The sequence below is a fragment of the Thermobia domestica genome, chromosome 2 (genome assembly GCF_964235325.1).
Source record: "Thermobia domestica chromosome 2, izTheDome1.hap1.1, whole genome shotgun sequence".
In the NCBI taxonomy this organism is placed as follows: domain Eukaryota; kingdom Metazoa; phylum Arthropoda; class Insecta; order Zygentoma; family Lepismatidae; genus Thermobia; species Thermobia domestica.
The window spans coordinates 19,392,043-19,410,267 of record NC_137455.1 but is presented as its reverse complement, the minus strand read 5'-3'; the positions used below and the strand labels follow the sequence as shown (position 1 = coordinate 19,410,267).

General features: G+C 35.2%; 1 protein-coding gene across 2 annotated transcripts in view; it reads right to left on the bottom strand.

Annotated features, from left to right (window-relative positions):
• The window catches only part of LOC145671161 (protein EFR3 homolog B-like), a 126,862-nt gene that overhangs the window by 39,677 nt on the left and 68,960 nt on the right, over positions 1-18,225 (bottom strand). For both annotated transcript variants that reach the window (XM_081740007.1, XM_081739999.1), the window contains exons 6-7: positions 10,006-10,155; positions 8,183-8,289 (exon numbers count right to left, since the gene is read on the bottom strand). In XM_081740007.1, coding sequence (XP_081596133.1) covers positions 8,183-8,289; positions 10,006-10,155 — 257 coding nt within the window. The remainder of the gene's footprint in view (positions 1-8,182; positions 8,290-10,005; positions 10,156-18,225) is intronic.

The following is an 18,225-nucleotide window of genomic DNA, read 5'->3' as shown; positions in this document are numbered from 1 at the left end:
AAGGATCCCGTATATTTGTACAATATATCACTATCCGTAATGGTCAAAGTGAGACGGTATGCGGTGGTATGTCATACCGCCTCTGGTTTTTCAGTGATGGAGGCATACCATCTCTGGTTGTTCAATGATTAAAACATAGCGTCACTGGAAAATAGATGCTAAATACCTTTAACAAATCCATTTTTATACACAGGAATTGACGAATAGCTTTGCACGAAGAAAGATTTTATTTCTTATGTAGAAATAGTTTCTAACTTGACAACACCAACATTTGTGTTAGTTTATATTTTGATGTGTCATATTGAATTGTTTCTTTCTTATGAATGCGTATTCTTGTCTTAATGCATATGAATGCCGTGTTTTGAGCATGGGCAGATTTATGGGTTGTCTGCTATGGGGCGAACCTTACGGGGGTTTGGAATACCCCGCAGTCGAATGAGGGACCCAGAGTTTTCCCTCAGGAAATTGTTAATATCCTCATTCGGTTTTTGATCATTTTTGTGTATAATTCTCTATAATACAACATAAGACAGGGGCGGATCCAGGACGGACTTCTGGAGAGGCGGTGGGTTGTAATATTGCTACTGAAAGCTACTTTTAAGAGCTCCAAACTCTGCGGTGGGTTTTATTTATATATAAAATAAGAAAGTTTCCTCTTCTGGGGGGAAGGGGGGCGATCGCCCCAATCGCCCTCCTGGATCCGCCACTGACATAAGGGGAATTTTTAATTTTTTTTTCAGAAAGTTTTTGGCGGGCGATCAAAGTCTCTGCATATCAACCCTCCCCCCCGTTATTACAGAGATGTTGTCCAATGGTTTTCAGTCATTATGTAAATAAAAATGCAATGTTTTAGGCAACATACCTTCACTGTATTTTGACATTTAGATATCCGGTATATGTCGAGTCAAAATCGTAATAAAATATACCGCCTCTGCTTTTCTCCCACTTCGAACACTTAACTATCCGGACAACAAATTTTTCTCAAGTATACGCTAACCGTTTAGCCACGATAGAGTTCTTTTAAATTTTCGAGAATATAGTGAGTAAAAACAACATAATAAAAAAAAAGTATTCTGTAATGCTTCTGAAATAGCTGAACAGATACTGTATAAACTTATTTAAAAGTTAGTATTATGTGATATATTATTAATTATATAGGCCCCTACACACATTTGTAGAGGTATACAAAGAATTACTTAAAATGTGTTTCAAACACTTAAGTTTATATCATTTCAAAGCACGGGCGATTTTTGTATTTAGTATGCCGGCGCTGTGCCATCAGTTGTAGCTCAGAATATTTATTAAATGAATGCAACAAATTGCGGATGAAACGGATGCACAACACGGTAAAATTCTGGTTGAATTTAAATAAAATTCAAATGTCTTAATTTTGAGAATGACTAGTTTGGGAATAGGTGAGAAAAACAAAAGTTTTAACTAAGATAAAGGAATGAGCACTAGCCTGATATTTCAACGAGGCTGGCTGGCGTCGTCCTGGGAATGGAAACGATGAATGCCTTTCTCTGGAGGAATTATGGAAATGCTGGAATTGGTCAACATCTGGATCTCTATCCTGTTGATCTGCTAGGGGCGTCGAGTTCTCTTCTTCACGGTGCGCCTTTTACGATGTTCTTGTCCACTTTCATTCCACTATTCTGATGTCAGATTCAAATGTATATGCGGCGATGACCTACAAAATGGTATACTCGGATTATGAGTCGGCCGTCCTCCAATGGTGCGATGTGTCTCTGACGATCCTGCACCTTCTTCAACCGTGAGGCGAATCCCCCTGTCGATCTGTCCTCCGTGGTTTTGTTTTGCTGTCCAGTCCTGAGTCTGGCATTCCGAGAACAGTGAAATATCAAGTTATGCGGAAGGGAATGTGGAAAATCAAGAAGGAAACTAGTCGTGTTTATTAACAATTTCAAAACTAACAATTAACAAATACATGCTTATTCAAACTGTCTGGCAATGTACAACATTAATAAAAGTTTTGTTCCGTTGGATTTTAAAGAGTTCATGGTCACTTCACATCTAATACACAGCTACTTCACATTAGTGGAATGGCTAAACCTCTAAAACTGAGAAAATGTTTATCTTCCGGATACTAGGGTGTCCTTTTCAGAGTGGTAAAAATAGGTCACAAGAAATAAAAAAAGGCGTGTCCTGAAAGTAAGTATTTTTTTTTTTAAAGAAAAGTACTAAAACATGTTTGTTCAAGGCAAATTTATTTTTACACGAAAAAGCGCACAAACTATTTTTCGGCACAGTTTGGGGATGTGGGGGATATTGGATGCCAATCCATTGAGCAAGTTTTGCTTTTGGGGAATATATCATGAGAATATAGTGGAGACTTGTCTTAGCTTGTGGGTTAGGAAAGACACTCCTATTGTGAAGATAGTTGAAATCGAGTTTTAGTAATGCTTTACTCAGCTTGGGTAAGTTGGTTAAGAATTAATTGTTTTGTGAGGATTGTAAAATGCCTCGCAGCACACTTGGTGGGATGTACATTGGTTAAGGGTTGGAAAATAGTTGGCAATTGGTAATTGCAAAAGTATAGTTGAAATATACGTTGACCTAACATATTTTAAAATGTAAGTTGGCCAACCAACACTTTGCTGTCATTTGTCCAATAGTTTGACCTCGCACTGTCATTCGCAATTTCACTTTTCTCGTAGGAATTACGTTGGCAATTGAATTGGTTGGCAAATGCCCGGTAAAGTGGCCAGTTAGAATGTAGGGCCATATTGGCTAATGCTAGGCTAGTCGCTAACGCTCTCGCTTTAGGTGCGAGCGGTCCCGGGTTCCATTCTCGGTGAGGGCACTCGATCGAAAAAGGATAAGAAGTTTTCTCAGGTCAGCCATCCTGAATGGAGTTTTCCTCATTCACACCAGGCAAATACCGAAGGGTACTTACCTTATAGGTCCCAGGCCGCTTCCTTCCTTCTCCAATCCTTTCTCCCTTCCCTTTACCCGGATAGTGTAATAGTCGAGAGTCGTCATCCCTCATACGTGACGTAACGGGCTAAATAGCCATAGATGCCGAAAGCCCATAAATCTAAATCCTAAATCCTAAGCTGCGAATTATAACATAGACCAATATGGCATTGAGTTGTATTTGTATTGATATTTATTTCTTTTGTATGAACTCTCAAGTATGAGGAATGTCCTCAAGTAAGTGTAACATGCGTCATATGTACAAAAAGTTACATGAGTAAATTAAAGTAAAATTACCTTGTCATGATATTTACGTACTCCTCAATTATATAACAAGAATTTTCTAATAGAAATGATTTTAACTTTTGTCTAAACCTTTCCATATTTTCTTCATACTTTATATCAATAGGCAACATGTTGTACAACTTAACACCACCATAACTTACACTTTTTTGATACATTACATAAATGAAAATCATTCTTATTTCGCTTATTATGATTATGTACATCCTTATTTGTTACGAATGCCGATGAGTGTTCTTTCAAATACAAAAAGAGACGATACAAATATAAACTATCCAGTGGAAGTATATTGACCTCCTTAAACAAATGTCTACAAAAAAATTCGGCTTCTTATCACAAAGTGCTCTTATGGCTTTCTTCTGAATTTTGAAAACATTAAATCTCTAACTTGAATTTTCCCAGAACATGATATCATATTGCAAGATAGAGTTAAAACACGAATGGTACAAAGTTTTAGCTAATTTTAAATTTGCCTTCTTTCTAATAATCCTTAGTGCATAACATATTTTATTTAATTTATTAATGACTGACTTTATATGACATTCCCATGTCAGGTTATAATCTATAGTAAGACCTAAAAACGAACAGTGTGCTGTATAGTTAATTTTATTTTAGTTCATATTCAGGTTAGGGTATATAGGTTTACTGCACTTGTTATGAAAATTTATAGCAATGGATTTTTCAACATTAACAAAAAGATTATTACTCTTCATCCAAAGACATACTTCACTTAGTGTTTGCCTAGCATTCTGTTCCAATATTTTTTTCATTTTTTCCACTCACTAGCAGAGTGGTATCGTCAGCGAAAAGAGTAACATCTGCGGAAGATATGCTTTTTTCAAAATCATTAATATATAAAAGGAAGAGCAATGGCCCTAGAATAGATTCTTGTGGAATTCCGTATTTTATATGTTATTCATCTGATAAATAGCTTTCTACAATGTTATTATTCTTATGCGTTATTTCTACGACCTGCCTACGATTTTTTAAGTACGAACCAAACCAGTCCCTTGCTTTACCACGTATTCCACAGTTCTCCTGTTTGTTCAAAAGCAATCTGTGTTGCACTGTGTCGAAAGCTTTAGACAAATCAAGAAAGATTCCTATACAGTTTTCTTTCTTATCTACAATATTTCTTACTTTCTCAATGAAATTAAGTATTGCCGTGTTTGCAGATCGACCTTTAAGGAAGCCATGTTGTTTTGTTGAGATAACATTTTCTTTCAATAAAAAAAATAATTACCCTGTTATACATAATGTTTTCCAAAACTTTTCCAACGACAGGTAGGAGAGATATTGGTCTGTAGTTATTTATGTTTTGTTTTTCACTTTTTTTTTTAAAACAAGGGCTTAACTTTTTCAATTTTTAACTTTTCTGGATACTCGCCATTTGTAAGTGATATATTTGCTAAATGACAAAGTGGCTTTCTCACCTGATTGAAGCATCTTTTCAATAAATTATCTGATATTTCGTTAATTCCAGCTGTATTTTTGTTTTTGAGAGATTTTAGTATATTTGCTATTTCATCTTCTGACATTGGCTGTAGAAAAATTGTTTCACATTTATTTGAACTTTGTTTAAAATTATTTACAGTAACTACTTTGTAGCCATTCTGTTTACATTTATTTACTTTATCACCATCCATAATTTTTGCGACAACATTTATAAAAAATATTAAATATTTCTGCTTTTTCCCTTGGATTTGTTACACTGTTCTCTTCATATATTATTGTATCTACATATAGTGTCTCTTTGTCACCATTTAGTTCTTCATTTATAATGTTCCACATGGTTTTAGTTTTATTCGATGCATAAGCAAGTTTAATTTGGTAGTAGTTCTTTTTAATCGTTCTAATTAGTTCCTTGTACCTTTTTTTTATATTGCTTATACAATAGTAGGACTTTGCACAACTTGTTTTAAAAACTTTACTAAGTTTATGTAAATTTATGTTTGTAGCACTTGCTTTTAGTACTTCAGGAGTAACCCACTGTCCCTTCTTCTGGGATTTTAACACGAGTTTCATTTTAGGAAAAGCTATATCAAAATAGTAAGCAAAAGTTGGTTGCCAAATGCTCGACAGAGCGGTCAATTAGAACGTAGGGCCATTGGCAAGTGCTCGGCAAAGTAGCCATTTACAACGTAGAGCCAACATTGGCAATTTAGTTAGTTGGCAATATTCGGTAAAGTGGCTAATTTTAATGTTGGGTCAACTGGCAATTTAGTTAGTTGGCAATATTCGGTAAAGTGGCTAATTTTAATGTTGGGTCAACGTTGGCCGTTGACCATCCTACCGTTTCGTACTGTTAGTTCTACCATCTGCGCTGGTAAGGATAAGAGAGTGAGTTGAAATCTTATTTTGAAAAGAAAAATTTAGTTGAAGACCATAAACTAAGGAAATTTCTCACTTTGCACAAGGTGACCTACCACTAATGAGGCACAATATTTTTCTTCCTAGATGATGTGATGACGAATGTTAATTTAGATGTAGCTCTAGAATCAATACGTTTTTCATTATTTTACCACTTTCAGTCCTAAGCCCGAGCAGGACTCGTGGTAACTAATTAATACAAACGAATGAACCCTGAGTCTAGCTTGGTAATATTGTAGCAATTCCACCCAACAATACAAATAAACATTGTATTTAACTTAAAACAAAATGTTTAAAAAAAATTCCATGTACTTTCCATGCCTACGTTTTTCCCTTATCTGATAGGGTAATTTTGGGTAATATGGACACTTCTAAAATATGGGCAAGTTTAAAGTTTTCACAACATTACTGATAGCAGAATTGCTCTGCTAGTACAGTTAGTCGGTAGTATGCGTAGAACAGTTGAAAGCCGGATGGATGTGTACGATGAATGTGCTATTATTTGTGCTACAGCGAAGGATAGAGCTGCCTAACTATATAGTAAGTGCAGTATTGTGAATTAATAAAAATTGTCACTGTGTAAAATATTGAGCATTTTGTTTAAAGTGAGGAGATATAATGATCATGCACTGGGCGATTTTTTTAGATAAACAAAGAAACATTTTCATGTTATATACACGTTTTTCATCATAAAAAAGGATTTAAAAACATATCATGAGTGTACAAAAACTATTTTTCCTTCAAAGTACTAGGCTATCGCTATCCAAATCATTGAAGAAATAATATTAGAAAATTGCGCAAGTTTACGTCCGTATTCCACAACGTCGACCTCTAAAATTCAGTTGAATGTTGTTACATTTTTACGAGGGTGGCAAAAATCTGCAAATTCTGTCATCAAATTCTGCACAACAAGAATTGGCCAATTTAATCCAAATGCAATTGCAGACGATATATATGTTGGAAATGAAGTGAAACGTTCTATTAGACCCCAAAATTGAAAAAAAAATCATCCATCATATCGACAGCAACGTTAGGAACTAAACTACTGACCTTTCAACATGAAGCAATACCTAATCCTTCTGACTCGAATTCAAAAATAACGCAAATACTTTTACATTGCAGATAGTACTTTCATCAAGTTCATCAGAATGTTAATTGAATTCAATGTTGGAACCACCGGTACAAGAGGAAAGTCTGGGAGACATCCTAGAGACTATTCTCTTGTTTCAAAATTACCAAGTGTACAAAAGATCAAATTTCTACAGAAAAGCAGCACAAAACTGATTGGTAAAGCGGAAATAAAAGAAGTAACTTTCAGGAACAAACATATTTGTAAACTTTTATTTCGTAAAAACGATAATTATATTAAGCAAAGGTCACCTTTTACTTTTACCATCTTATATATATTTGGTTTTCGTATTTAACATAGTATTTTCAAGTAGTTAAGGATATTACGATGAGCATCGTGCACTTTCTTCTTAATACTTCAATGAATTCTGTAGTGTTAGTTCACGGCTGACATGTGTTATGCGTTAAGTATTTACAACAATATCATCCATTATTATAATTTCTTCTTAGCTTCTCATTCGTAATAACTTATGATTATTAGTAGTGTTGCCATATGTCCGTATTTTGTACGGACTGTTTGTATCTTTGGGTCTGTGTCCGTATCGTACAAAACACGAAATAGAAAAATGTCCGTATTTGACAGATTTTGAAGCTACCCGAAAATTTCCGAGTCGGAAATCGCTAAAATCTCGGGCGGAAAGAATTGTGTTTCCATCATATAACTTATATTTTAGTTGTTATTCATAAAATAGGTTATGTTTATAAAAAGTGTCTCATTTTTTCATTCCAGGGTTCTTTTGGTTAGATTTGATATATACGTAATTTAATTGATGATTTATTATATTTGTGTTAATGAAAAAAATATAAAACATGTTAGTTTCCAATAGCGTTTTAAGATTACAGTAAACATTGTGTGATAACATATAAAGTTGATTTTTAGGTAAGAAATTTCAAAATATTTATTCTGTGTTTGGTCACCGTATCTTTAATAGGTCGTCATTTTAAGGCTTGTCTGTATTCTGGATCAAAAACTTATGGCAACCCTAATTATCAGTCAGAGGTATCTGCTCATTTTATTCATAATGTCTGCCCATATTGCACATACATTTTATTAAAGATGGGAATTTGCATTTTAGTTTTATTCTCAACAAGCATTCAGATATTTTTGAAGGCAAGCTGTATGAGACTGTAGATAAAGTATCACTACGTTTCTGTAATATTTGTTGCCAAATTATATTTTAATGTTAGTGAGAAATTTTACTACTTTGTGTGTTGTGTCCGTATTATCGAGAAATTACCCAAAACATTTATTAAAAATGCACTAAAGTGAAATGAAGATGGAATTTCTGGGAGTGTAAATGGTAAAGTGTAGACATGTTAATTTAGAAGTTGAGAAAAATCGTAAGATGTCTTTTTATACGTATTTTAACGAAAGTTGCAGAGAAGTTCTTAATAATTTTAGTGTAGCATATCTTAAGTACTAGAAGCAAATGACATACTTTACCCTGCACAAACAGTATTCACAAGAAAGCTTTGGACAATACCATCCACTTCTTTAATAATAGATGATTGATGCTCAATATCTCTTGAAAATACTTTAATCAGGAAAACCTGAAAACAAAGAAAAAAATATTTGACTGCAGGTAATTTAGTTACACAACTTTCCTACACAACGTAAGAAAATTGTAAAGTTAAAAACGAAATCAAACCATAGATGGGTGTGTATGGGAGACGGAAGAAAACATGCCAGGATATATATCGGCAGCCATCTTGAAATTGACTCGTTTGGAGTTGGGTCAAAATTCTTAAATGGGAACAATAGGACGTGATACCGTTTTCTGGTAGATCTTGCTCTCATAAACACATCGGTGTAATTATCTTTGTTGCTTCTATAACCATGACGTAATTTGGTTACTTTTAAAAATAATCATGACGCTTTGTTCATAATTTGGTTACGAACAAAGACAGAGCAACACTGGCATCTGTCTGAGAGCACACGCTGATAGAAAATGGCATTTCACCATTTAGCAACTTTGAATCAAATCCAACATGGCGACTTTCAATATGGCCTCTGAGGTTATAATATGCCCTGCATGCATCTCGTGTGTCTTACTCACATGCATTTATTTCATGTTTTCTTCTTATACCGTTTCAATTTTATTTCATTCTTTCTACACTTTTTCATGTATATAAGTGGTGGACATTGGTTTAGCACCGAAGTGACAATACACTATAGATACATTCAATCAGAATTCTGGTTAGTTACAACCATACTGTTTTTTATAGAGAATGAAAATATCGAGTTAATAAATGGGGTCAGCAATTTGTAACTAGTATATTTCATAACTAAATTACAGCAAAATCAACTAGACGTAATCAAGCAGCTAGCAAGATAGCATAAACCTCAGTTTATCAACCTGGGGGTTGGGACCGGTACGGAGTCGCGAGAGGAATACTGTACATGGGAGTAGCGAGAGGAATACGTGGGAATCGCGAAGGGAGGCGGAAAGATAATCAGGATCTAGTAGCATCATAGCTTCAAAGGAATGGGTATGCTGTGTTTATAAATAAATCAAGAATGGAGAAATGAATTTCATTGACAATTTGATAAATATTAGTTTTGTTTGGGACTTTTTATTAATTAAAAGAAACTGACGAAAGTGGCAAGCGCTTTTTCATCGTGAAGGGCTCCATTCTTAACAGATGACGATCATGTGCTATTCGATGCTCCGTGAGTGCTAACCACAAAGACAACAAATGAAAATCGTTTAAAGTTCAGTGTTGTCAACTTAATAGAACAGAAATAGCGGGCGTTTCAAAAACAGCGTTCTTTATGGGACACACCCTAAGCGACTACAATAATCAAAAAGCTTATTAGAGACCGGTAATTATGTATGGGGATCGCTGGCAAGAGAATGTTATAAAAAGAGGCCATTATATGGAATAAGTTGAGAAAGTACGATTTAAACAATTTGTAATATTTAAAACAATTTTAACTTAAATAGGTGGCATATGTCTATTCAAATTCTACTTTCTCAAGCTCGAAAACAAAATGAACAGTATGTGTACTTCACATATGTCCAGCGGCGTATTTAGGGGGGTGGCTATTATCGAGCTCAAGCCCCCCGCCGAAATTCACATAGAACAATAATCCTTCTTACTATTTCTAAGGAAAATATAAATGCTTAGGTATTCATGTGTTGTGCATAGCCCCGCCGAAACAAAATCTTAAATACGCCACTGCGTATGTCATTTACATAAGCAGCTGTTATCTATAGTTAGTAGAAAGATCACTATTCAATGTTTATGATAATTTAAATACTTCACCTGAAGAGCCAAAAGTCCAACTTTTCGAACGTAATATTGAAGAATAACATCATTGCTCTCGAAGGACGCCATTGAATTGAATTTGCTGAGAAAAATTTGGAAGCAAGGACGGTATTGAAGGGTTTCATGGTACTCGCTGTATGTTAGAAACTGTAAATACAAAATCCTGTTATAAAATTCATTATTTTCTATCGAAAAATATATCTTTATATTTTACTTTTTTCGGCAACGTATTTAGTATTTTGTTCATTTCCATATGAAAGTAATAACGTATTTTTTAATATTTTTTATACATAAGAAAGGTTGAAATTTCAATTTTAGTTTATGCTTATATATAAATAGTATAATTCAGAACCCCGTAGACTTTTTCTTTCGAAAAACAGCAGGTTACAGTATATTTATTTCACATGTGTAAATCAAACTTTGAGGGGCTGTGGTTTAGAGTACTTTTGGATCATGATGACCATCTTGAATTAATATGTTCTGTAAAAGGAAGGGAATCAGTCGTACGGGGTGTCTGAGAATTTATCTACAAAGGATTGCTGTAATTGGTTTCTTGATAACTGTAACGGTTGAAAGTTCATTTCCACCTAAAAGTTGACACTCCATGCTGAGGTTCTAATACAGGTAAGTTGTAGAGTGTGCTTAATTTGTTATTCCTCACACCTAACACACTCGTTAATGCTTCTGAAATTGATTCGGATGGACATCTGCAAAGGTATGTTAGTACAGTTCTCCGTGATGTAGGGAAGGTGATGCGTCGTGGATTTTTTCGAACTGAACAAACTGTTTCGTGTAACTGCATAAGAAATTACAGGAGATTAAGGTCGGGTAAACTAGCTGGTCATTCAATGAGTCCACTCCTCTCTGCCCAGTGACTTATGATCGACATCCGGCAATTGACGCAACCCTTATCCTCAGTGAGATGGTGGCTCACCCTACTCAAATAACTAACGAAGATGCCCTTTACTGAGAAAATGGAAGGAAATTCTATGTCCCGAACAGTGTTGCTTATGAGACTGGATCTGAAGCTGTCTTATCTCGAAAAGTGCCATGACAGTGCTTCCTCCTCTCGAAAAACTCTGTTTCTATTGGGAGAGTTGTATCTCATCACGAAAATTTTGTCTCGTATCGTCTCCTGGCTATCACTATTCCAGTAATTCGAGATAACACAGAGAAATCAGAGTTTTGTAGATCAATATGGGTCCAATGACACGGATCTTCGAACCAATAAATTTGAAAGCTTCTAACCAGGCCCGCAACCAGCCACAGAGGTTTGGAGGGGCCATGACTATGTTAGGGGGGGGGGGCAAGCCATTAAAAATTCTCTTTCAAATAGCTAAATTGTGTTTTTTGTATTTAATAATATCATTTTGTGTTAAGGTCTGGAGGGGCCACGAAAAGTTTAAGGGGCCAGGCCTGCCTAGCCCCCTCTGGTTGCGAGCCTGCTTCTAACTGGAATTTTGTCACTTCATTACTGGTGATTAACACGGATATCCTCGCTCTTACAAACAAAATTCTCTGAGGAACGCGTGATCTTGTTAATAATACTGTAACGTCAGGTACAAAATTTAACATTAATAAGTCAGTTTGTTTCACCGTGCACCAATACCTTATTTATTTGTATCTTGTACGGATGCTAATTGCTTTTTTTTTTTTTTTTCAGAATCTGCACAATCAACATCTGATTGACACTACTCTCCTGATAGGTGTTGTGTGATTCCCGATGTAGGTCAGACAAAGAATGCTACGACCATGGTAGATGTTCCCTCGCCGATAGACATTTTCAGACAACCCCTGCAAGGCATGTCCAACGCACTACTTGCTTCACAAAACTTGGCTATCACAGACACAAAAAGCTGTCATAGGAAATCGAAGTACATACTTTCGTGTGTTTATTTTGAAGTCGGCACGTGTATTCCAGAGGCATTTGGATTACCTCAATCATCTTTTGCATTGTCAGGGCTATTACCCGTTGGCGTACATCAAACAAAAAAAGGACCAAGTTAACAGACATTTGAACCATTACATCTATCAAGAAACAAATTGCGGCATTGCATTTCTAAGAAAATTCTAGTATTGCTTGATGCCCATAATATACAGTAACATTTTCAAAATGGCGGCTATGACTCTCCAATAAGATTTACGCTGCTGAAGTCAAATCCCTCATCCATTTTGAAGAACAAATATTGTTTTTTGACTTTCCAAGCTGCTGTGTACCTAGGGATATACCAGAGGGAGTGACTGACATGTAAAAGAAGTATGTGTAACTGTCATATCAAACGCAAGTGCACACACTTAGGCACACTCCCTGCCCTCGAATGTTACTGCAATATTTACGTAGAAAATGTGGGCATTAGAACACATTCTTCTCTATTTTCATAATAATAATGAACAATCGTTGTTCATTGTAAGTTTAAAACTTATTTCTATAGAAAGATTTTACATAAAATCGATCTTATTAGAACACTAGATAAATCAAAAGTGACATGTACTGTACAGCATAATGTATACTTCAGTAATTACATACGTTCCATTCCATATACGGAAATGAAATCAAAAGCACTATCGAATTCTCCAAATTCTCCAGGCACACTGGAAACAAATTAAATCAACAATACATGGTATTTAGCCTTTTTTAAAGAAGGATAGAAAACAAACTCCGAACAAAACAATATTTCCTCTCCTGCCCTCGTGAAAATCCGTTGAAATCTAGGCAAGTGTATTTGCATCGGGACGAAGAGGACAGATCCAAAAATCCCTTTCTGAGTAGGTAGAAGCCATAAATCGTATAAATAGGCCTACTTGTAATCCAGGTAAGTGTATATACATTAAAATTAATAGAAGGATAGACACTCAAAAATCCCTTTTTGAGTATGTGGGAGCAATGACACGCGTAATTCCGATGAAATCTCGAAAATTTAATTTTTTCATGATCACCATACTCCCTTTATTGTCGCTTGAAAGCGTGAAAGATATTTCGAATAGAATAATTTATAAGGGAAAAGCAAACTTTGGTACACATGGTTCAAGCTTTGGTTCCTAGTGAAGGAGTATTGGCCGTACTACAGTGGTTCGGATTCCACTTAAACTGTAAATCCGCGTCTCATATATCTGTGTAGTCCCGCTGCTAAATAAAAAAAGGATGATAAATTTGAAAAGCATACAAATTAAAACACATTTTAATGATTGTCAAAACCGTTAAATTCAGAAGTTACACTTTTTCTCTGTGTGTAGGGGAGAAGCAGAGCCGTAGCTAGAGATTTTGGTGCCCCCATCCACTTACCTTCCCAAGAGTTTTTTTTTTTTTTTTTTTTTTTTTATACATATAAGAAAAGCAGCTTTTGTTGTTATGCTACACTGAATTTTTATCAAGCTGCTTGGACAGACCATTGCAATAGCCTAAAGCGATCATTATGTATTCTTTTACAATAAGAGCGGTTTTCAAGAGGTTTATTTTGAATTTTCTGTTTGTAATATGCCATTACAGTCTAATGATATTATGTTCTTAATAGGAGGGTGCCCGAAATTTTTTGCACCGACTGTACTTGACGTTTAACAAAAAATTTCTGGCTGTTCATATAATTCGTAATTTTATTTGTTATTCTATTTCAAATTAACATGGAAAAACTGTAAAAAAATTCATTGGGAATGATAGTTTTGGGAATCAATATCTTTATTTATATTTTAAATTAGTTATAAGTCTTGTATATGGATGTGTATATGGATTATTACAATTCTTACGGTGTCAGTGCTATCCGAAAATATAGATCCACTATTGGACGGAACTTTCCAGATCAAATAACCAATCTAAAATTCGACAGAATTTTCAGGACCACCCTTCACCTCTCTTTTAGATACCTAGGTCCTTCTAAAATCTAGTTTAATCCAGATTTTACCAAATTTTATTCGTTTCAAAGCCCCACCGCCAAAATGCTTAGTCTTGATTGGCTGATAAACCCACGCTATGATATTAGGGCGCAATTATTCCATTCCACGCCGGAAAGTGCTACTGAAGACACTGGTTTTTGTTCGTCTAACTTAAAAGTCGAAAGGACTGAGAGAAACTAAAAATAAAGGTAATATTGTGACGTTGTTAACGTATAAAAAATCACTGGAAGCTATGGAGCCATAATTTTCCAATTTTTATAGTAAAAAACCGGACTGTAGAGCAGAAATAGGAAGTCAACTCGGTAACGCCATGTTTTGCTAATATAATTAGTGGTGGACAGGTTCTGTGAAGTGCATCAGTTTGCTAGTTGTTCTTAGAAAGAAAAAATCTATAAACAGTTTCGGAAGAGTAGTGTTTCTCCCTTAAAATATTCTCATCCTGAAAATTACTCCTTTTAGAGTTACGTTAGGCCTGCCCCACTGCCGTTTGTGTTCGTGTATGTAGTAAATGTGATTTCTTTTGTACTTATTTAGTAATAACATGGCGGTATTTAATTTCTTTGTAGCTAGGATAGTGATCACAATGCACGTGTGAATTATCAGTAAGGGCTCCTATCTGACTCCCAAATTGGGAGTACGGCTTCCAGCGGGATGAGTTGAACATTTAGTTTGTTTCCGGGTTCCTGCCCCTTCAGGGCAGGGGTCCTATTGTTAGCTAATACTTCGATACGTCCCCTCGGGGGCGTTGATTAAACACTTAAGAATGTGATTCAGTGAAACAAGGGCCAGTTGGCCCTGTCCCTTTCTTTCCTTTTCCTTTCGAGCCGATTTAAAATGGTAAAATATGAATGTTTTCTGTGTGTATTTATCAGTACAACATGTATTAATGATAGTGATAATTGGTGTGTATTGGCATGATGTGTCTTGTAGTTTGAGTAGTATGTGTATATTTGTAATGTAGTATCAGTGGTAGTGGTAGTTAAGTGATGAAAGAGTGTGTGAGATAATTAAATACGGACAGTGTAGTATTTACTATGCGATAAATTTTTATTACTCCGTCATTAAGTGAACGTAATATAGTATAATAATTCCGTGTACAAGGTCACATTCCGTTGTTCAAGGGTTGATTATATCGTCGCTAGCCCTAGTGTCAAAAGTCAGTACTAACCGCCATTCTTCCGTCGAGGTGCTTAGTGATTTAGTTTTCATGAAATTGACCTTTCTTTCCGAAATAAAACCTAGAAGGTATAATTCACAGCCCATATGAATGTACAGTTAGGTCAAGTGATCCAAACTTAATATATTCTGAAAGTTTCAACATTCTGCATAGTCTAGAAATCGAGATATTTAAGTAAATAAACAATACGTAAATTTTTAACAGAAGTCGGGCGATATGATGCTAGTTCTTCGCTTTGGAATTATATTAGATGTTCATTTTTCTTCGTGGCTGCAGAAGTCAATTGTTGCTGCAGAAATTTCGTAAACATTAAATATTATCGCGGATAATTCTATTTTCAGTGAACATACGTAGGATTTCTTTTTTTCTTTCTTCTTAATAAAGCTACCGAGTATTACATAGTATTGTGTGTTTGGGATGAAAGAGTCTTGGGTTCGAGTGAGGTTGTCGTGCGGTGATCAGAATGGGAAATGTTTGTAGTGATTATAGATTTTAAAGTATTATGATGAAATGTGTAAATAGGCTGGGCGTAGATAGAGGAAACAGGGTGTTTGTAGAATATAGCGTCGTGGCAAATGAATATTAATGTGAATATGAATATTAATAAGTATATGAATATTGTAGTAAATGAATATAGAATATAGGACACCCATATAGTTAAATATATAGTAGCCCAGTGAATACTTCGCCGCGTGTTGATATATAGATATTGAATAGATACGTGTAACTACAAACATCTCAGGTTCTGACCCCTGCACCATAATATCACGCGGACCGGAGGGCGATATATAGTCGGACTATGGTAATACTTTGTAGTTTAATGTGTTATAGTAATAATCAACCATAGTAATACCATCTGATAGAATGGGTAGCATCATATAATCGCAGACTAGACATATCGAATAATAAATTATGAAAAGACAGTAGCAGTTATACAACAGGGCTGTAGTGAATTATATTTTCTGGTCGGTTTTTTAAAATAGAATACCCTGCTCCGTGAGATTTTTTTTCCCTCCACGTTACCTACTCGAGCTAGTTTACAATGTTCATGGAGGCGACAGCTCTGTATCAAAACAATTAGTTATTGAAATTTATTAGCGTACCCGGATGTCGACCCCTAGTCCCTTTAAGTATTTTCATTTCTTTTCTTAGTTTAATTAGACGAGGGAAATTAACGACATCCCAGACTGTGGCGTGTCTGCGCAGGGTAGCTATCGGTGAGGTTTGGCAATAGAGATCACCGATCCAAAATTCAGTTTATTTAATTTTTTTCTTATTTCGGCAAATCATTAGTTAGGGATATCTTAGATAATACTTCTATTCTAGTTTCATTACTGTCCTCGAACCTTCTTAGTTTTTCTAAGGGGTCGAATATTTTTTTTTACTTAGAGATTTCAAAATTGGGGACGCAGTTACCTGGTCCCTTTCCCCCTCTCCTTTTATCCTGCTGGTCTGGGCCGGATACGGGGATCGGATTTCAATCTTACAAGCAAACTCTTGTGGGATTGGGATCTGATGGACACAGAACTTGCATCCTTGGCAGCAGGGCGCCCCTTGAGTCTACGTATTTGAGTAGACCACCCTTTTTGGCATGTTAAGAATATTTTGGCTATGGATTTTGTTGAGAGCGAAATTCGACTTCTAACTTTGTAGCGTTAGTTATTTCTCACTTAAGTCTTTGGCGCCCCTATTCTTCGTCTTCCTTCTTCTCTATCTCTCTCTCTGTCTTCATTTCTTCAAGTTTTTTTTAATTTTTTTCAACCTCCCCCCCCAAGATTTTGAACTTGTTACTTACGATTTATTTAACGTACAACTCTGATCTGAAATTACCAGCTGAGACGTTGCAAGACACGATTCATGAATGGAGTAGATAATGATTGGGTCCTCCATCACATTTTGACCTATCGCTGAAATGAACAAAGACTTAGTATTTGACGACACTTCGATTACGTTCTCTCACCGTCGTCCCTCTTAAGTTTTTTTTTAATCCGTTGGTCACTTTCCTTTCTGCTTTGGTTTTCGATTACTTTGTAGTTAACCTGGGCCCAGAAATTGTATTTTAGGTTATCTAGTTATATCTAGAAATGCTCTGTGTTACGTGCCTGCCTCACAAAGTTTTTTTTTCTCCTTCATGATTTAAACACGAATTGATTATATAAAAGTTAAAAATTTATAGACGCGCGGTATCAGATAAAATTTAATTTGTTTCCAAATGTAATGTTGGAAGTCATTTGTTTTCTTGGACAATGTTGCAACCTTGTAAAATTTTATTTTTGGGGATGATTAATTTAAATGTGTGCGCATTTATTATAAATATATATATATATAGAGAGAAATAAATACTTCGAAATGTATGTGTAATTAGTATGTGAATATGATGTTAAAGTAAAAGTTTGATATTAAATGTATTATGAATATATGTAAGAGCGCTCGTGTCTGTCCCCCTAGACGTGTATTGGTTGCTATAGTTTACCAGAAGTCTTCCGACGAATTTAAGAATGTAGATTTTGTTAAGAATACCGCCGTGCACTTAAGTAATTTTCCTTTTCTTCTGAATCAATGTAAGTGATAACCTCTGTAATTATATAATGGCATGCATTGAAAAAATATCGGCAGGTCTAAACGTAACCCACATCATAACAAATATTATCCCTGAGCAATTAACCTAAAACCATTGTGGAAAGTGTACCTTGAATCCGTCTCACCTTCATATGTATCCTGTGACTTGACCAGTTTTTTTTTTTTATCCTCAATTTGAACCATCATACTCCGTACACCTGTGGAAGATCATTTTTTTTTAAATCCGAACCATGTATAAACATATACGAAAGTGATCCTAATGAAAGGTCTCGTGAAGTGTCCCAGTGTTGGATAAATAACTTGAAATTATTCGATTAATAAGTTCGGAAATAGACCGTCTAAGAGGAGAAACTTCCTCTAGTGAAAGTGATTTTCTCGAAATCCCTAGATGGATATAAATGTAGCAGTGTGCGATTGCAGATACAATCTGTTAAGAGTTATAAACCAAATATAGTCGATGAATGTTTTTTTTTCGTAAACCACTAGATATATATATATAGATATATATATATGTATAAACACAAATTAAGTTAAATGGAGCGAAACGTTTTGGACACTACGACTAGTGCGTG